A 16,171-nucleotide genomic window follows, 5' to 3' on the forward strand; every position below is an offset into this window, starting at 1 on the left:
TAAAATCAGAGTTGTCAAAGCAGACTAAAGGAAGAACACAAACCTTTTTGTGTCACCTTTGCTGTCTAAGCTGTCTGTCCTTCTCATCACAGCGCTCTTTCTTTTGAAATCATGAAAAATGAGAACGCCAACGCTGCTTTCAAAAGGTGACAGATGTTTGCAGCTACAACATTTCATTAGATGTGTGATGTCTAAAAGTTTAAAGGTAAAAATATGACACATTTCAAGCTTCAATGTCTTTTTCTGATGAGTAGATCCCCTCTGTCTTTGAACTCTTTACCACTGGCTCTAATCACTTCTGTCTGTCTTCACGCGGTCTTTCATGAATTCCTATGATACATTCAAGTTAATAATTAAAAGGTTGCTTTATTTCCAAAACAGATCACATCACTCAGAAGAAGCCTTATGTCAACTACTTAACTTTTCTATGTTACCAAAATAATTGCCAGAAATCAATGGATCAATTACCAATATGAACTTTCATACATGCTGCTGCTACCAATCCCAAACCAAGGCTCTAAGAACAATGATGGTAGTAATACTCTTCAAGGTAGCATGCACTGCACCCTTGTGGCCTGTATGGTGCACAACACTGAATATTAAAATACCTTATAATATAATAAATTTGTATTAAGATGCCTTAACCACAGGGACACAAAAAAAAAAGACAGTTTCTTCCATAAACGTCTGTGCTGAGCAGCAGAAGATGACACAATTTGTGCTTACTGTTTCCCATTTGTTAACTTCATTAGCTGTTAGCATGCATTGTGTGTCTCAGGTATAATACATTTTAAGGAGGTTTCAATATCTGTGTGAGAATAACAAGAACACTCTATGTGCAAATATGTAAAGACATCCTTAAAAATATGATTTTTGCTTGGTTTTGTTTGTACAGCATGAGTGTATGAACATCAGTACAGGCTGATACAGAAACCAATAAGGGTTTCTGATCATTTGCCTCCACGCTATCTTATAGTGTAGACAGGCATCACACAGTTACCGCACAGTCTCTATCGTATTTCTCTTCTGTATCAGCTTATCACTTGCTTATATCCCCACTAGAGGAAGAGCTCTCATCTGATTAATGGGGTTAATATTATTTTACATTTAACTTGGTGGAACAGATAGAAATTAGTCAGGGATCAATTCATCACCCTTAATTATGCTCATTTTTATCTCAATTAGTATTCCTGTCTTTGTATAGGCTCCAAACCACTACTATAAGCAAAATGTGAACACATTGGAGTACATTATCATACAAAAATTGCAATTAAGCAAGAAAGCAAATCAACCAAACAAGCAATGCAGTTTGTGTGCAAGATGTGCAGGATTAGTTAAGTCTACTGCTGCCTCTATTCAGCGCATGAGGCTTATTTATTCTGAACAAATACAAATGAAAATGAAAAGCTAGGTCATTATAAAGTATATGAGTGGTATACAAATGGTAAAACGGATACAGGTTTCACACTGAAACAAAGGAAGAAAACGGGCAAAAGACACAATGATAAGAGACTGAAAAAAGAAAAAGTTCTGAGAAGATGATGGTGGCTGTTTTTCCAGAACCTGTGCCATAACTCACCTGCTCTGATTGTTTTGACAGAAACATCGCTCTCTCCAGCTCTCCAAACAGACAGAGCACATCACTGCTATAACATACCAACAAGATCAAACACATATAGTGCCAGGAATTCATATTAGCAAGAGGGCAACACAGAATATGTTATGGAAGAGAGACCAGCAGCTAGCTTCAGCTGTAGAGAACAAAATAGACAAAGAAAAAAGCTTTCCCAGCTCTGTGATGCTCTACCTGTAGGCACAACTCTCTTAGATTTACATGCAGGCTAACATCCTATCCAAATGAAGCAATCCAAACAAGTGAATTTTAGATGAAAATAGCCTTACCTGTGCTATCTCACAAGCTATGGGACACACCCCTCACCTTATATTTATAATTATAATTTTATACTTTATTAATCCCGGGGGGGAAAATTCAGCTTTACACACACTTTTTCATTTACAATGAACATGAACACACACATAGGCTGAAATACACACACATGTACAAACAGGATCCTAAGGACATGCATTAATGGAGAGATGTCAGAGTGAGGGGGCTGCCCACAGCGAGTGCTCCAGAGCAGTTTTGGTGTTCGGTGCCTTGCTCAAGGGTAGCACCTCTTCAGCTACCAGGCCAATTTCTGGACTTGGTCCGTGCCATACTGAGCTACTGCCGCCTCATATTTGATGAGGTTTCAGGAGGAAATGAATAACAAAATATCTGTCCATTAGTTCAGATATATATTTTTTTTCAAGTATTGTCTATGAAGGAATCAGACTATTCAATAAACATCAACAATCAAATCATGTGTTGCCAGATGAAAATTTGCCTTCTTCCAACGGATTTGTGAATGGCTTTGACAAACCTTAAGCATAATCCCAGACTGTCACTCCAAATATATCCCTGACTTTTATTGCAATGAATGGTGCAGGTTTGTGATTGTATGCCTTTACTGTGTGACCCATCTAACTGGCACCAGTTTACCTGGATTTCCAAGGGAAACACACAGTTTTATCCTACTTTCAATTTAAAAGTTAGAAGGAGAGGGGCAAGCTGGTAGCCAAGGTTAGTGCGCACGCCCTTGTATGGAGGCTATTGTCATCCAAGGGGGCAGTCAGGTTCAAATCCTCTCTTTCCCAGATGTCTGCCTCTATCCACTGTCCTATCTCTAAAAAATACAAAAAACATCAACAAATGGACTACAACTAAGGAGAATTAGGAGCTGTGTCTGTACAAAAGTGTGAAAACATCTCTTTGAATAGATGTATTTTTATGAGAAGTGTGTGTGTGTTGCTGAGCGTCTGTGTGTTTGGATCTGAGCCCCTGTTTTCAAAATCAATGCATAACGTCCATGATCCCTGCTTCTCCCCTTAGTGAAGCGAAACGAGTGGAGAGGATAAAAGAGATGTGGATCTCCTTCTGTCAGCTCAAGCAGCACAAGATTTCTCTTCGTAGTTTGCATTTGTTATGTTCTTGCTGTTGTTTAGTTTAGCTTGCTTTTTTGCTGTTTTTCAAAGCACTTTGTAAACCTGTGTTTTTAAAAGGTGCTATATAAATAAAGTTATTATTATTATTATTGGCCATATAGATGTATCAGTTGGGAGCATTGGCTCAAAGCCACACAGACGTCCCACCATCTCTAACAGCAACTTTCAGAGGACCCCTCTGAGTGTGTAGTGAATCTTTTGGCCCTTGATTCATTTATCAAACACAGCAAAACTCCCTCTGGGTTTTTAAAATGGAATTTAGGGCTGCGGAGTTAATTGCCTTTGACTCAGGAAGATAGAGATGCTATCTTCTGCTTATACCTGTTTTAAACTGTTGCTTACTCTCTATGAATGCTCAGAAACTCTTAGCTGGTTGGAACATTTCCAACCTAAAGTCCTTTCTTGAAGACTGTGTTGAATAAAGTAGGTTACATTATGTGGAGGAAACTAATGTTAGTCAGAGTCAGTGGCTAGTTCAGTTAAGTTTGAATGAACTGTAAAGAGAGATGGTCACAGGGAGCTGTAGAAAAACGCGTTGAGTTGAGCGTAAATCAATATATATATTCATGGTTACAGGATGTAAAGACAAAAGGTCTTTCTCTGAAAGCACCAAGTGGCAATACACAAACACCAAAAAAGATATGTGTTATTCTCAAAGGGGGCTTCTGGTCAAGGTCAAAGTCTCACAGTTCGATAGATGATAACAAGTGTTTGAAAGGAGGCTTAATACAGGGGTTCCCTGGTAGTACATTTTCATCCTTGATTTTCACTTAACTGATATGAAAGAAGAATGAAATTGTGCTCTAAAATGACATGGGTTATGGCTGTGTGGATAACTGAAACTGAAAGTAGTACAACTGAATGAAAAGAGAATTTAAACACTAATACTAATATAGAATTGCAGCAATAACTCGTTTTCCACCATTTTATTCTTTCAACAATTACTTTTAATAATCCCACAATTATTAATGGTTATATCTTGACAATCAATCTTGCCTATTGGTCACTAATTGGAGTCAGTTCTGATCTCCTCGGTTAAAGTCCTTTGTTAAACCAGAAATTAGACTCGAGTGGTACTTCCCCCTACTGAATTCTGCCGAAGCTTCAAAAGAGACCCAACTGTTATACATTCCAGTGTTTGTATAGGTTCATTTAGACAATCAGTGGGGAAAAGCCATTACTGCTGAGTCCAGGCATACATGTTTACCTCAGCTGCAACTCATTAGACAAATGGGCAGAGGAAGAAATAAGGGGGGTTGATTGTGGCAGGGAGGGCAAAGTTTTCCTTTAACAGCCAAAAGATAGCAGTTTCCTCAAGGGGAGACACTTCATTTATCCTACAGGATGTTGAGAGTCCTCATCAGAGCACCACACTTAAGAAAGTTCTGAGGCTATTTATCCTTCAGGCACACTGCGCTGTCAATAAGGACTCATTTCTCGATTTGCTGAAATCTGTCACTGTCATGCAGAGTTCAAGACTCTGGAAAACAGTAATCCATCACTGCCTCTGGGCTCTGACCTTGAGCCATGAACAGCATCACTGATGTCTTAAAGCAACTGCGACTGAAGGGTTCCATCAGAGGACCTGGCCTGCTCATCGATGGCTCTAAATATGGATTGAGAGGTGTGATTTGAAACACAGCTTTCCACACAGAGCTGCCACCCTGAACCCCGACCTGTGTATAATAATTATGTACCTTCCTTGCAACAAATAAGAGGGGAGAAGCTCAGAAGGGATGACTTCTTGGGCGTGCTACAGTACAACCATGTTTCAGTTAGTCTGGTGATGTATACATTATGTTGGGTCAGAGACAGTGGTGTAGTGGCGCCTGAAGAACTGAGTCTACTCTTCATTTTTTAGCCCAAATGTCTTTTTTTATAATCTGACTGTTATAAACAGTGACATGTCAGACTACTCTTGCACATTTAGTTATTGTGTACTTACCAATTAGAGACAGAGTAGGGAGGCTCATCCCTTCACCATCCTTGGAAAAAAAATTGCAGCGCAGTACTGAATATTGTCAATCAATCAATGGTGTGAATCCAATGGGATTTAAAAGCTTATGGAGATGGAAAAATAAATGGGTATACTCCATATGTTGGCTACAGTAAGCCAATGCTCTGTTTTTAAATTGTTAGTTAGAAACGGAGAAGAAATCCGATTTTATTTTTAGTGACTGCAGAACAAACAATTCAAAGAATAACAGCTGATCAGTCTGTGTAGTTAGTAGTATACAGGCTTTTACTGTTTCTGTTACTCTGACCGTTGGTGGGACGTTGCTGTTGAATAGTTTTGGTTAATCAAAGAGGCTAAGAAAGCAACATCAAACACAAATGAGCAAAGGGTTAATCCGTGTATCAACATGAAATAGTGAAGGTTGATAATAAAGAAATGAACATCTTTACCTATTTATTTTAAGAGCATTTTAAGGATGACTTGTGCAAAATCCAAACCATGTCTGAACCATTTCAGTGAGTTTAAAGGGAAAAAAAAAGATTCATCACGATGCTGTATTCTTCAAGAATTTGACAACTCCCCTTCCCAAAAAAATTGCATTATTATCATCAGTGTTTAATACATTACATTGTGTATGTACAAATAAGGATTTTCCCACTTCTTAAAAAAGGGAGTTAAAAAGTGAGGGAGAAAGGTGTTGACAGTCAAACTGTCATAGTGTTGCACTCTTACTTTGAATGAAGTTTATGAAAAACAAAGCATCCAGTATTAAGAGCTAACACTGAAGGAACAACCTGATCCTGTGATTCTAGTGCTGTGTGGCCGGTCGCTCTGCCTCTGTTTCTTTCCCCAGCTGACATCTGCTGCTTGAAAAAAAAAAGGAACAGGTTGTCATGAACTGAATTTGAGTCAGTGGGAGTTTCGCACGAGTGGTCCAACCTGTGTCCTGTGTGCCGCTGACCCTTAACGATTGCACTGTCAGCGTGCACACTGAGGCAGTGCACATGCTGTCAGCAGGGCTTTTTAACAGCAACAGCCAGCTGACACAAGGGACAGCTGGAACTTTAATGTGACACAGTCGGCAGCAGCTTACGGTAGAGAGTTTTTTCAACATCAATAAAAGTCAAATTTACATTCTGGATGCATTTTCCTGAATGATTATGATGGATGAACAGTCAGTGCAGAACCAGAGCTGTGAACTGCTTATGTTACTGCAGACTCATGAGATTACTAATCAGAACACAGGCTACGGTTAATTATCCACACTGCACAGCATTTGTTGAAGAATGGACATACAATAAATTCTCCTCCTTTTTTTGTTGCTGTTTTAAAACCCGACAACTGTAAGTGAGTATATTTTTCAATTTATATCAGCAATTTACATCAATTTAAATGTAGCTGTGGCTTCTTAAAAGGCAATGTAATGCTTGTGTGCACAATCTTCAAAAAAAAAGAAGTCATGTACAAGCTTAACAAGCGTCAAAGAGTGACAAAAAAAAAACAAAAAAAAACTCTTGGTAAGTTAGCTCCACCGATAAAACATTCTGAAAATGACAAAACTTGACAAAATTGAGATTCAAATATCTTATCGAAGACTTTAAGAAATCAGGAACAACACAACCTGACACACTGAAGAATGTCTAATCACTTTTCTTGTCTTAAAGGTTTGTATTCTCCCTTTAGAAATAACCATTTAACACACACTCATGTGTTTGAATAAATGGGTTGGGGATGTGCAGGGAATGAAGAATGGTGCACAGAGTATGTTTCTGCCCATTTGCCTTATGCTGACTGCAGTGTCTCATTAAAATGGAGCCAAAACAAATCCCATTAATTTCATCATTCTTCCAACTTTTGTTGGAAGAGTTGTTCCTCATGTTCCTGATCGACTTATTGTCTCCCATTCTGGCTGCTGCAGCACACATCATCAAAACATGTTCCCGTGTTCTCTCTAATGAGGCGTTATTGGAGGCATTGATGCTTTCCTCTCCGTGTCTAACACCTGCTGACAACTACACAGTGAACTGGATCATCTGAGTCCTGCCGGTGTGTCTGTGTATGTGCAAGTAAAGGGGGCGGACAGCAGGCTGTTCAAGGCTTCATCACACCTCACGGCTCTGTGTTGTGTGTGTGATTATTTCATATCCAGAGAGCCGAGGCGTACCCGTGACAAGAATTAACCTGACAGCTGCAGCACTTGAATGCTTCGCAAAGCAGTGGACAGTGAAGCTGTCGCCTTTCCGCAGACAAAAGCAAGTTGATATCCCTTCAATAGCAGCTTTAAGGAGTAACATGCTCAATGTACAAATGTATGGTAATGACATCTGAGTTTGACTTTAATTGAACAAAGGTAAAATTGATCCATTTTCAGGTTTCTGGACTTCAAAATCTGTTGCTTTCTGCAAGTCTTTAAAAGTTGTTCTCTGATCATCTTCAAACGTTCATGTTCATTGAATCACAGACTTTTTGGATAGTGCTGTTGGATTAGCCTGTAATGGCTTCAATGAGAACAAAAAGGTTAATAGAACAATACACGTGCACGATTGTAAGGAATCTGACGGAAAAAAAAAAGCTCAGAAAAGAGTAGATGTTTTATTATCTCTGAACATAATTTTGTTTCTAACTGAAATATCTGTACAAATGTAAATCAGTGAAAGCGAGTCACTTAATTAATACAATTCTACACACTCTCATCAACATCTGTATAAAGTTCAAAGTCATGTACAACTGGAGGACAAACTAAACCTTTTTCACCTGACCCAAAAATAATTGAAAGTGACATTCAGTAAAGGAAACAGAATACACTTGCTCCATTGACTCACATGACAGGGCTTTGTCATAACATAGTTGATCACCAGGCCAATGTGATGCATGTATATGTGGTGGAGTCCATGTTTTCTAACAGTAGGGAACCTACAGGGATAAGCAGTACTGCAGGTGAGTTTTTGGACCCTACTGGACCACACTTTTATCATCCTGACAATCTGACATACTATTTTGTGACAGGTTAATATCAAATATTAAGCATGTTTGAACATGCTTAATATTTGGGAGTATTTGGTATTTGGAGACTGTGGTATGACAACAAAAACAAGAGCTTTACCGTTCTGTTAGCTTGTTTGTAATATACAAAGACGTAATAAATATTTACTTAGATATACAGCCTTTGTAACATTGGTTGGCTGGTGGATGGGAGCTGAAGACACAGGTTGCAGTGGAGATACATGCTGCAGTCTTCTAGTGTTGTAATCAGCTGAGTAAACACGTCCTCCTGCATCATTTCCTGATTGTAACTAGCCAATCTCTCGTGCAGCTTTAACGTCATTTTCTGCCTTTAGTCTTTCAAGCTCACGTTTCTGAGCCTCACGTTTTTGTTTCCTACCAATATATTAAAATGTGCTCTCATTATCGCGTTAAACAAAAAAAGTCTTCAACACTTGTTTTCCATTGTTCTCCTACTAAGAACTACATGAATTTTATTTGAGTAATTTATTAACTTTGTTTGTGTTTAAGACATGAAATGTTCATTTGGATCAGAGCGATATGAAGCATTAATACTTAAATATGAGTCAAGCATTTTGTTCAAGCCAAACAATGTAAAACAGTCCTTGAGAATTACACGCAGAGACTTGGAGAAAATTACAAACATTCAATGGGAACCTAGAAGAATGGTTTTCTCCATGTCACACAGTAGGCACAAAAAACAAAACATCAAACTAAAGCTATGAAGACAACTGCTATTCAATCAATCACTCACTAGCAGCTTGTCTTAACAGCATGTGAGCGTCAGATGTTGAAGGACACCCAGTGTCCACCCGGCACCCTTTAAACATTCAGTTCTCTGCTCTGTGAATTTCAGTTCCCCCCTTGTAATAATATGACACCTGGTGCTTTTATTTTGAAAGTAGAGAAACGGAAGTGTGGTGATTTGTGCTCACCAGCCTTTGATAGGAGTGAGCCGAATAAGTTTTAACCCAGTGTTAACAAAATTCAAAGAAAGACATTTTAACCACGGATATAGTTATAATCAATGCACCACTTTTATATCGCCACTTTGTAAAACAATCTAAGAAGCTCTATTGAGTGAGAAAAGCGCAAGAATATCAAGAAATATTTTCTCTGACACTCACCACGGCTTGTCCATCGCCCTCATTTCTCATCCTTCTCTACACGTGCCACTTAAATAAAAAAATAAAAGGTCAAAAACACCGCAGGCTGTTAGGACCATAAGACAATAAGAGACAGCTGATGCTCACTTGAGCTGCATGTTGTTATAACACGATGTAAGACGGTGTTAAAACTTATCTTTGTTTAAAGAAAATGCATTCAAACCTCCCCCAACAGACAAATGTATGTTTACTTCTAGAAAGTTTGTCTTTTATTCATTACCAACTATTCAATAGGAGAGAGGAAGGACTGGTTAATGTTATTATTGTAACATTAACATCATAAAATATTTACAGTAATTGTTCAACTCTATTGGCATATTATAAACTCAACGAGTTGATCTTGTGTATTTATATACAGATTTTACAAACACAACCACAGAGGCTAAAATAAAATGATTAGAAGTGTTCTGTTCTGTTTGTCCTCCTGTCTTGTAGAGTCTCTGCTCCGGCTCAGTTTTTTTGGGGGTGTAAAGCACTAAGGCTTGACAAGGCATCTGTCTCTCAGCAGCAGGTCAGACCTTCATCTAAATGAAATATTCCTTCTGGCTCTCTCTCAGACCGTTCTGTGTACTGGTTTGGCTGCTGAATGCGAGCTCCGGGCTGTCCTCAGGTTTGACTGTTTTTGTCTCCTGGCTCTGACACGTGCCTTTCCTCCTGTACAGGACTCGGGCCATTACGGCTAATGCAGACACAGTCACAAAGATCACCACTGCGATCACACCTACAAGGCGGAGAAAGGAAAAAAAGTGTTCATGTGTCAGCAGTGGGAATGATGGCCTCCTGTACTCACATTTTAAGACCCTACTAGGTGAATAAGCAACAGTAAGACACATTTTTTCATGCTTTACTGTTTCCCATTCATAAATTACTTGATTTGTGATTGATTTGTGATCTTTCGACACTAATTAACAAAATAAAACTTTACATTCACATTGTGAACAATATCCAGAAGAATAATAAATAAAATGTCCAAAAACATCTAAAAACAGGAACGCATCATAGTAGAAGTCAGGTGATGTAGTTAAAGAGGGGGGTTCGATGGGTGAAAACATCAAGTGACTTTCATCCAGGAGACCTGGGATTGTGTCCCATGTGAGAGTTCAAAGGTCATCTCTATTTACAGTACTCCTTGACCGGACCTGAGTGTGAGGAATGTTTGGGTTTCTGTTGTGTGGACTCATCAAGGGCTTCCCCTTTCTTACTTTGCTGATATTTCTGTAAAACCTTGACTTACTTTGGGACTGTTGTTTTCTCACTCGCCCCGCAAGATATCATTTTTTATCTTCAACATATCTATGTTTCCCTGCATTTTTTAACCCCCCCACCATTTATCAAATCCATACAGAATAAGAGCACGGCACCTCTCCTGGTTGAAATGAAATGCATGAATTAGGTTTTATGTTACGGAGACAAAGTGAACAAAGAAGTCATAAAATATGAGTATAATCTTGAGTATAGTCTATAATAACTTTGATGTGCTTTCCAATAGAAGCCTCCTCAAGAGCATAAATGTGTTTACTTTTATATTTGAAACACTTAAAAATATAATTTAGCATGAAGGTAAAAATATTACTGAATCTGCTGTTACTTTTCATGCCTTATTTTCAGACTGGATTATTTAGAACATTGTGAAGCGAGACATAACAAAAGGAAATAAAAATCCTACTTAAACTGGTCAGCGGCCCTATAGGCAGAGAGACAGCATTAGAATGCTTTTCTCAACATCATTAGAAGTGCAGTCAATTTATTAATCTACCGACTCCCCGGGCTATATCAGCAATTAGGAGGCCTCTGTTCCCATGTTAGCAATGAAAAGTTGTTTTACTGTTGTTTTAGACGAAGTGATATGCATTGTAATTAGTTCTGGTTTATTTATTACTTGGACACAGCCAAGCTGTTAAGGTGACATCTTTCATATTTAAGACTAGAAGTAATGCTGGAAAAAATCCTGGATGTATATATTCTCATTTTTAGTTTTGATTTTTTTAGTGCTTATTTACTTTGTATTTAATATTATATTGTGTTTATTTGCTAATATTGTGTGTTTGGATAACCTGCTGCTGTAACGCCACAATTTCCCAGTTTGGGATCAATAAAGTAATTCTATTCTATAACAAACAGTCTACATTTAAAGTGCTACACAGCAAGCTAGTTTGATGAAAAAGGACAACATACTGTATAACCCAATAGATTTGTCAAATAAACAATTCACATACATTCATTGAAATTTGAGTTAAACATTTTACCTCCAATCATGGCTGAGTCACTTCTGATTGCATTCACTAAAGGCTGACCCCTTCCCACTGATCCAGACTGGTCTAGAGTAAAGAGAGACAGGAGAAACAGAGTAAAGAAAGAGGAGCAGAATTAAAGGTATGAAGGAGAGAGAGGACAAAGGCGGAGGAGGGGAAAAAAGTTGGGAAAGCTGGTGAAAAGATAAGAATAAAAGAGAAAGGAGAGAAGCACAGAGGTGCTTTGCAACATGGAAAATATAAATGAAGAGCAGCGCTGCAGAGAAATGCTCAAAGGAGGCCAACAGATATCATATATAAGCACCATATAATACTCTGTATGCATGACCTCATGGGACAGATATGCCAAAAGAAACTCATCCCCGGTCTGAATTAATTGCTTCATGTTGTGTCCATTATCACAGTGTCCTTACATTATTAGATACCCATTGGTCCTATTGTGAAGTTTGAGAGGTAGCACCCACACAGAGCGATGGACACTACCGCCTACGATCACTTCAATAGTTTTAATTCATTTGGTCCCCTTGAGAGAGTGGGTGCTATAATTGCATGGTGCCATAATGTCTGTAAATACGTTTCTGAAGAAACATTAAAGGTCTTTGGGTTTGCCACTTTGCTTTCAACGTCCCTCTAACTTATTACAGTTATTTTTATAGATTGAGTCAGCGGTAGAGAACTACAGTTCTGTTAACAAGGTATAGTTTTCTCACTTATGACCATACTGCAGGTTTTTATGCCAACCTTTTTCACTCTTCCTGTTTGTTTTTCTTTAATATCTAGATCAGGGGTGGGCAACTGGTTGACCCCCATCAACCCTCAACGTGGCCCTCGGGTCAATTTTTACATATCCATTAATTGGAAACATGAAGAAAAGATGACAAAATCTGCCATGAAACAAATGAAAACCAGAAATAAGTCCATAATAATATTTGATCACTGGTATATGTTGAGTTTAATTTGAGACATAATTGACTGTAATTGTTTTTCTATACTACAATTTGGCCCTCTGACAGTGAGAATTAAATGAATGTGGCCCTTGCTGTGACCAAAGTTGCCCATCCCTGATATAGATAATACAAAAGAAAACAGGTTCCCAGTCTTAAGACTCTGTTGCCTTCCATATTGCCCAACTGTCTAGTAAAAGGTCATATTTTTAAGACTATGAGATTTCATACAGTCATACCCCTTTTTCAACACGCAAACATGTCATTGGATAAATACTATTAACCAAGAAGTCCTTACCTTTACAGTATTCAGTATTTGGAAGCACTATTCCCAAAGTACATTTAGTTTTAAACTCAGAATGTGGAGACAGTCTGTAAGTCATTATTCAGAGCTGACAAGTCTCACACGTTGACTGTGAGAGTCCCGATATTGAGCACCTTCACTCGGTCACACGCTAATCCTCCTATTTCACACAGTGAGAATAACACTTTTTATATTTCCTCCTCTAATATATTCCTCTGAGCAAATATTGTGATGCCCTGATGTCTGTCTCCAGCGACAAAAAGTCCCTTCCCCTGAAGTCTCACTCCAGACTTTTGCTGAAACTGTATTATTCTTTTAGTGTTGTGGCGGCTATATCAGTTTTATTTTTGTATTAGACACTGAAATGACAACTGTAAATGGAGCTCATTGTGGAAACAGTGCTAAAAAAAGAAAACGAGAACAACGTCTCTCTGACCTGACAGGTGGTGTGTGGTTTCAGCTGTGTAAGAATAGGCAGAAGAGGAGCCACACATGGACTGGATCAGCGGTCCAGTGACAGTAGCGGGGCTGGTGTCTGGATGGAGCAGAGCAGCTTTCAGAGGGCTGATGGTGTTAAAGAGGACACCAGACAGACAGCCTGTGAAACCAAGAGAGGCAAGTCGAGACAGCTCCTGGTCCAAATCAGCAGAGTCTGCAGAAACAGAGAATCATGTTTATAAGTATGTTTAAATAGTTCTGGGTTATCACTGGAGAAACAATCGCATAGACTTTTTTTGGATATAACATATATCCTAACCCTGGGACTGCGGCGGCCCAACTGGGAAACCGACTTATGTAGGGGTGGCATGAAGTTTGTGCACACACACACAAATGCATTTCACATGTTTACCCTTTCTGTCCCCACTAATGATCTGTACTCGCTTAATTAGTTGAGGACTCAAAAGAAATAGAATAAAGTCACAATTTCAAGTACTAAAATTGCATGCAAACTCTTGCTAGCTGAAAATTATTTTTATTGGCTAGTAAGTGCTTTGCAAGTTATCAGTGTGTAAGAGTTTGCATGTAAACAGCCAATCACAGTTTGGGATTTTAGGGTAGCACCTGGGGTGGCCAATCAGATTTCAGGGGGGGGGGGGGGGGGGCATGCAACCCCTGGCCACCCCTCTGGACACGCCCCTGTCCTAACCCATATTTTCAATGGCTGAATTTAATTTTGTTGTCATTTCTTTTGATACAAAGTTCATTTTCGTGGTTATATCTCTTTGTTCTATGTCTCATTTGTTAAACAGACACATATATTTAGAAAGAAAAATGAATGCTAGAAATCAGAAAATGCATTGACCAAATCAGCAGTATGACTTTTTTAATTTGTCCTTGTTCTCCAAACAAGATTTATAACCATAACCTAACATTCATTGGCAATATCAAATATCATTAATCAACATTAACGTCCTCATGTCATTTCCCAAAGGTGCCAACAAGTAAGGAAAATCCCTCTGCTCAGCTGAGTTGCAAAATGACCCACACATAGACATTATCAGCACATCTTGAAAGCATCCTTTATGTGTGATCAACACGACATAGAAGCTGTAACCGACACTTGACATACTATTTCTGTTATACTCTTTGACTATTGACTTAACTTGTGTTAACAGGTGGACTTTCTTAGATTCATTTCTATTGTATCTAGCCTCTAACATTTGGAGAAGGGTTGGTCTGCATTTTTGTTTGTATGTTTTTTACAACATGCTTTAGACACATCTAATTAAGGGCTTAGCTCTCTCGCTTACCTTGCACTCTGCCAAGAACAAGCGACCTGATGGCGTTAAATTCTACATCAGATGACAGGTTGAAGTCCTCTTTGGAGTTCCTGTCAATCTAAAAAGGAAATATTTGTTAGCTAAAAAAACAAAAAAGAAACTTGATAATTAACTTTTTGCAAAGAGCTTCACTTTTAATGAATGCAGAAAAAAGCAATTTTCAATTATTGTTCACATGATTGCTGATGTAAATTGAACTGAGCCTGTCAAAACAAAACCACATCAAAGCGAAAGGACTGAATATATTTAAATGAGTACACATTTTTTATAATTGCGCTGTGCTTTCAAAAAGTACTAGGATGTTCCATGGCGCTAGCTGATCATTTGAGCTAGCGCCATGGAACATCCTAGTCTTATATTTAAGTGATGAAGCTTTTTATTTTTTTTATTATGACAAGAGCACAAGTATAAGACAAAGGACTTCAAATAATGAAGTAATTCTGACCTTTTCTCTTTCCTTTTAACCGCAAACATTCATCTTTTTCTAAACCTAACCCAAACTTTAAGAACATAATGCTGACACATAGGAAAGAAGAAACACATCTGCAAACCTTAAGATGACAGTTCCTAAACCAAACATCAGCACCAAAGCGTTTTCTTTGAACGGTATTCTAAGATCTTTTAACATCAAGAAAAGAGTGACCATGTGTTTTTAAGTAGAAACATAATTAAAGGTACAGTTTGGAATCATAAACATGGACGTTATTGTTATGAAGAAAACATTTTTATTGAGCCACTTGATTTAAAGATGTCTTGCCTCAAGGTTAGAGTGAGCTATTGAACAGAACAATTCTGAAGCCGTTTGGATTTCAAGCAGAACAGATTGGTTACCCAAAGCTAGCAGGCGTCTTAAAGAAGGAAAAGGCCCTCTTGGAGGAGTCTATGACATATCTGTGAGAACTTATAACATCAGCTCAACCTTCAATATTTGGGGATATTTTCAACAAGCTGTTCCCTGCTGCATTCTTGTTGCTTACCCTCTTGGTCTTATAATCTCCTCCTGAAGTCGACTTACCGTGAGGAGACAAACTAACAGGCTGACTGCAGGTTTACTACTGACTGTTACCTGCAGAGAGACAGCATCTGCTAGTCTGCTGATGGTCACGGCATGCAGCTGTCCGTTTGCGAGGTTCCCCACTTTGCTCCTCAGGATCTCTGCTTCTTTACTCCTGTCAAGTCTGTACCTGACCTCCAGCCTGTCTGCAAACACAAATAAGCAGAAAAACACACATTGATAAATGCCTGTGTGCTTGAAACAGAAAAACTATGACCGCCAGATGAACAAAAAGAACATTTCAAATACAATCTTTTGGATGTGTTCTTTAAACTTACAGTTTACATTTATCTAAATCCTTTGTAATTTGAAATATAGGTTTCTCCAATTAACAACAAAAAGAAAATACATAAAATAAAGGTTTTAAGTTGTTCTTGGGCTCTATTTAGGCACGCTGTAGTACTATTAAAAATGTTGAAAAAGTTATCATCTGCCATTCATGAGTCTTAAATCTTGCAGTCACTTTAATAGCTGACTTGAATTAATCAAATAACCATTTCAGTTTCATAACATCCAATGACCCATCCAATTTCTTTAACAAACAAAACAGATACTTTGCCAAAGCTGTCCTTGTACCAGTGATCATCGTTAATACAAAACTTATTTCAGAAAGTATTAATCTGTATCCAGAGGGAGCAAGATGCGCCACGGCAACAACAGATCAA

The 16,171-nt window shown here is 38.4% G+C and overlaps 1 protein-coding gene across 1 annotated transcript in view; it reads right to left on the reverse strand.

The window, feature by feature from the left end:
• Positions 1-8,165: 8,165 nt before the first annotated feature.
• LOC132975611 (contactin-associated protein-like 4) overlaps positions 8,166-16,171 on the reverse strand; it is a 64,935-nt gene continuing 56,929 nt past the window's right edge. Inside the window, exons 20-24 of the mRNA XM_061040289.1 lie at positions 15,519-15,652; positions 14,423-14,510; positions 13,108-13,323; positions 11,418-11,489; positions 8,166-9,892 (exon numbers count right to left, since the gene is read on the reverse strand). Coding sequence (XP_060896272.1) covers positions 9,696-9,892; positions 11,418-11,489; positions 13,108-13,323; positions 14,423-14,510; positions 15,519-15,652 — 707 coding nt within the window. The 3' untranslated portion in view covers positions 8,166-9,695. The remainder of the gene's footprint in view (positions 9,893-11,417; positions 11,490-13,107; positions 13,324-14,422; positions 14,511-15,518; positions 15,653-16,171) is intronic.

The sequence above is a fragment of the Labrus mixtus genome, chromosome 6 (genome assembly GCF_963584025.1).
Source record: "Labrus mixtus chromosome 6, fLabMix1.1, whole genome shotgun sequence".
Taxonomy (NCBI): Eukaryota; Metazoa; Chordata; class Actinopteri; order Labriformes; family Labridae; genus Labrus; species Labrus mixtus.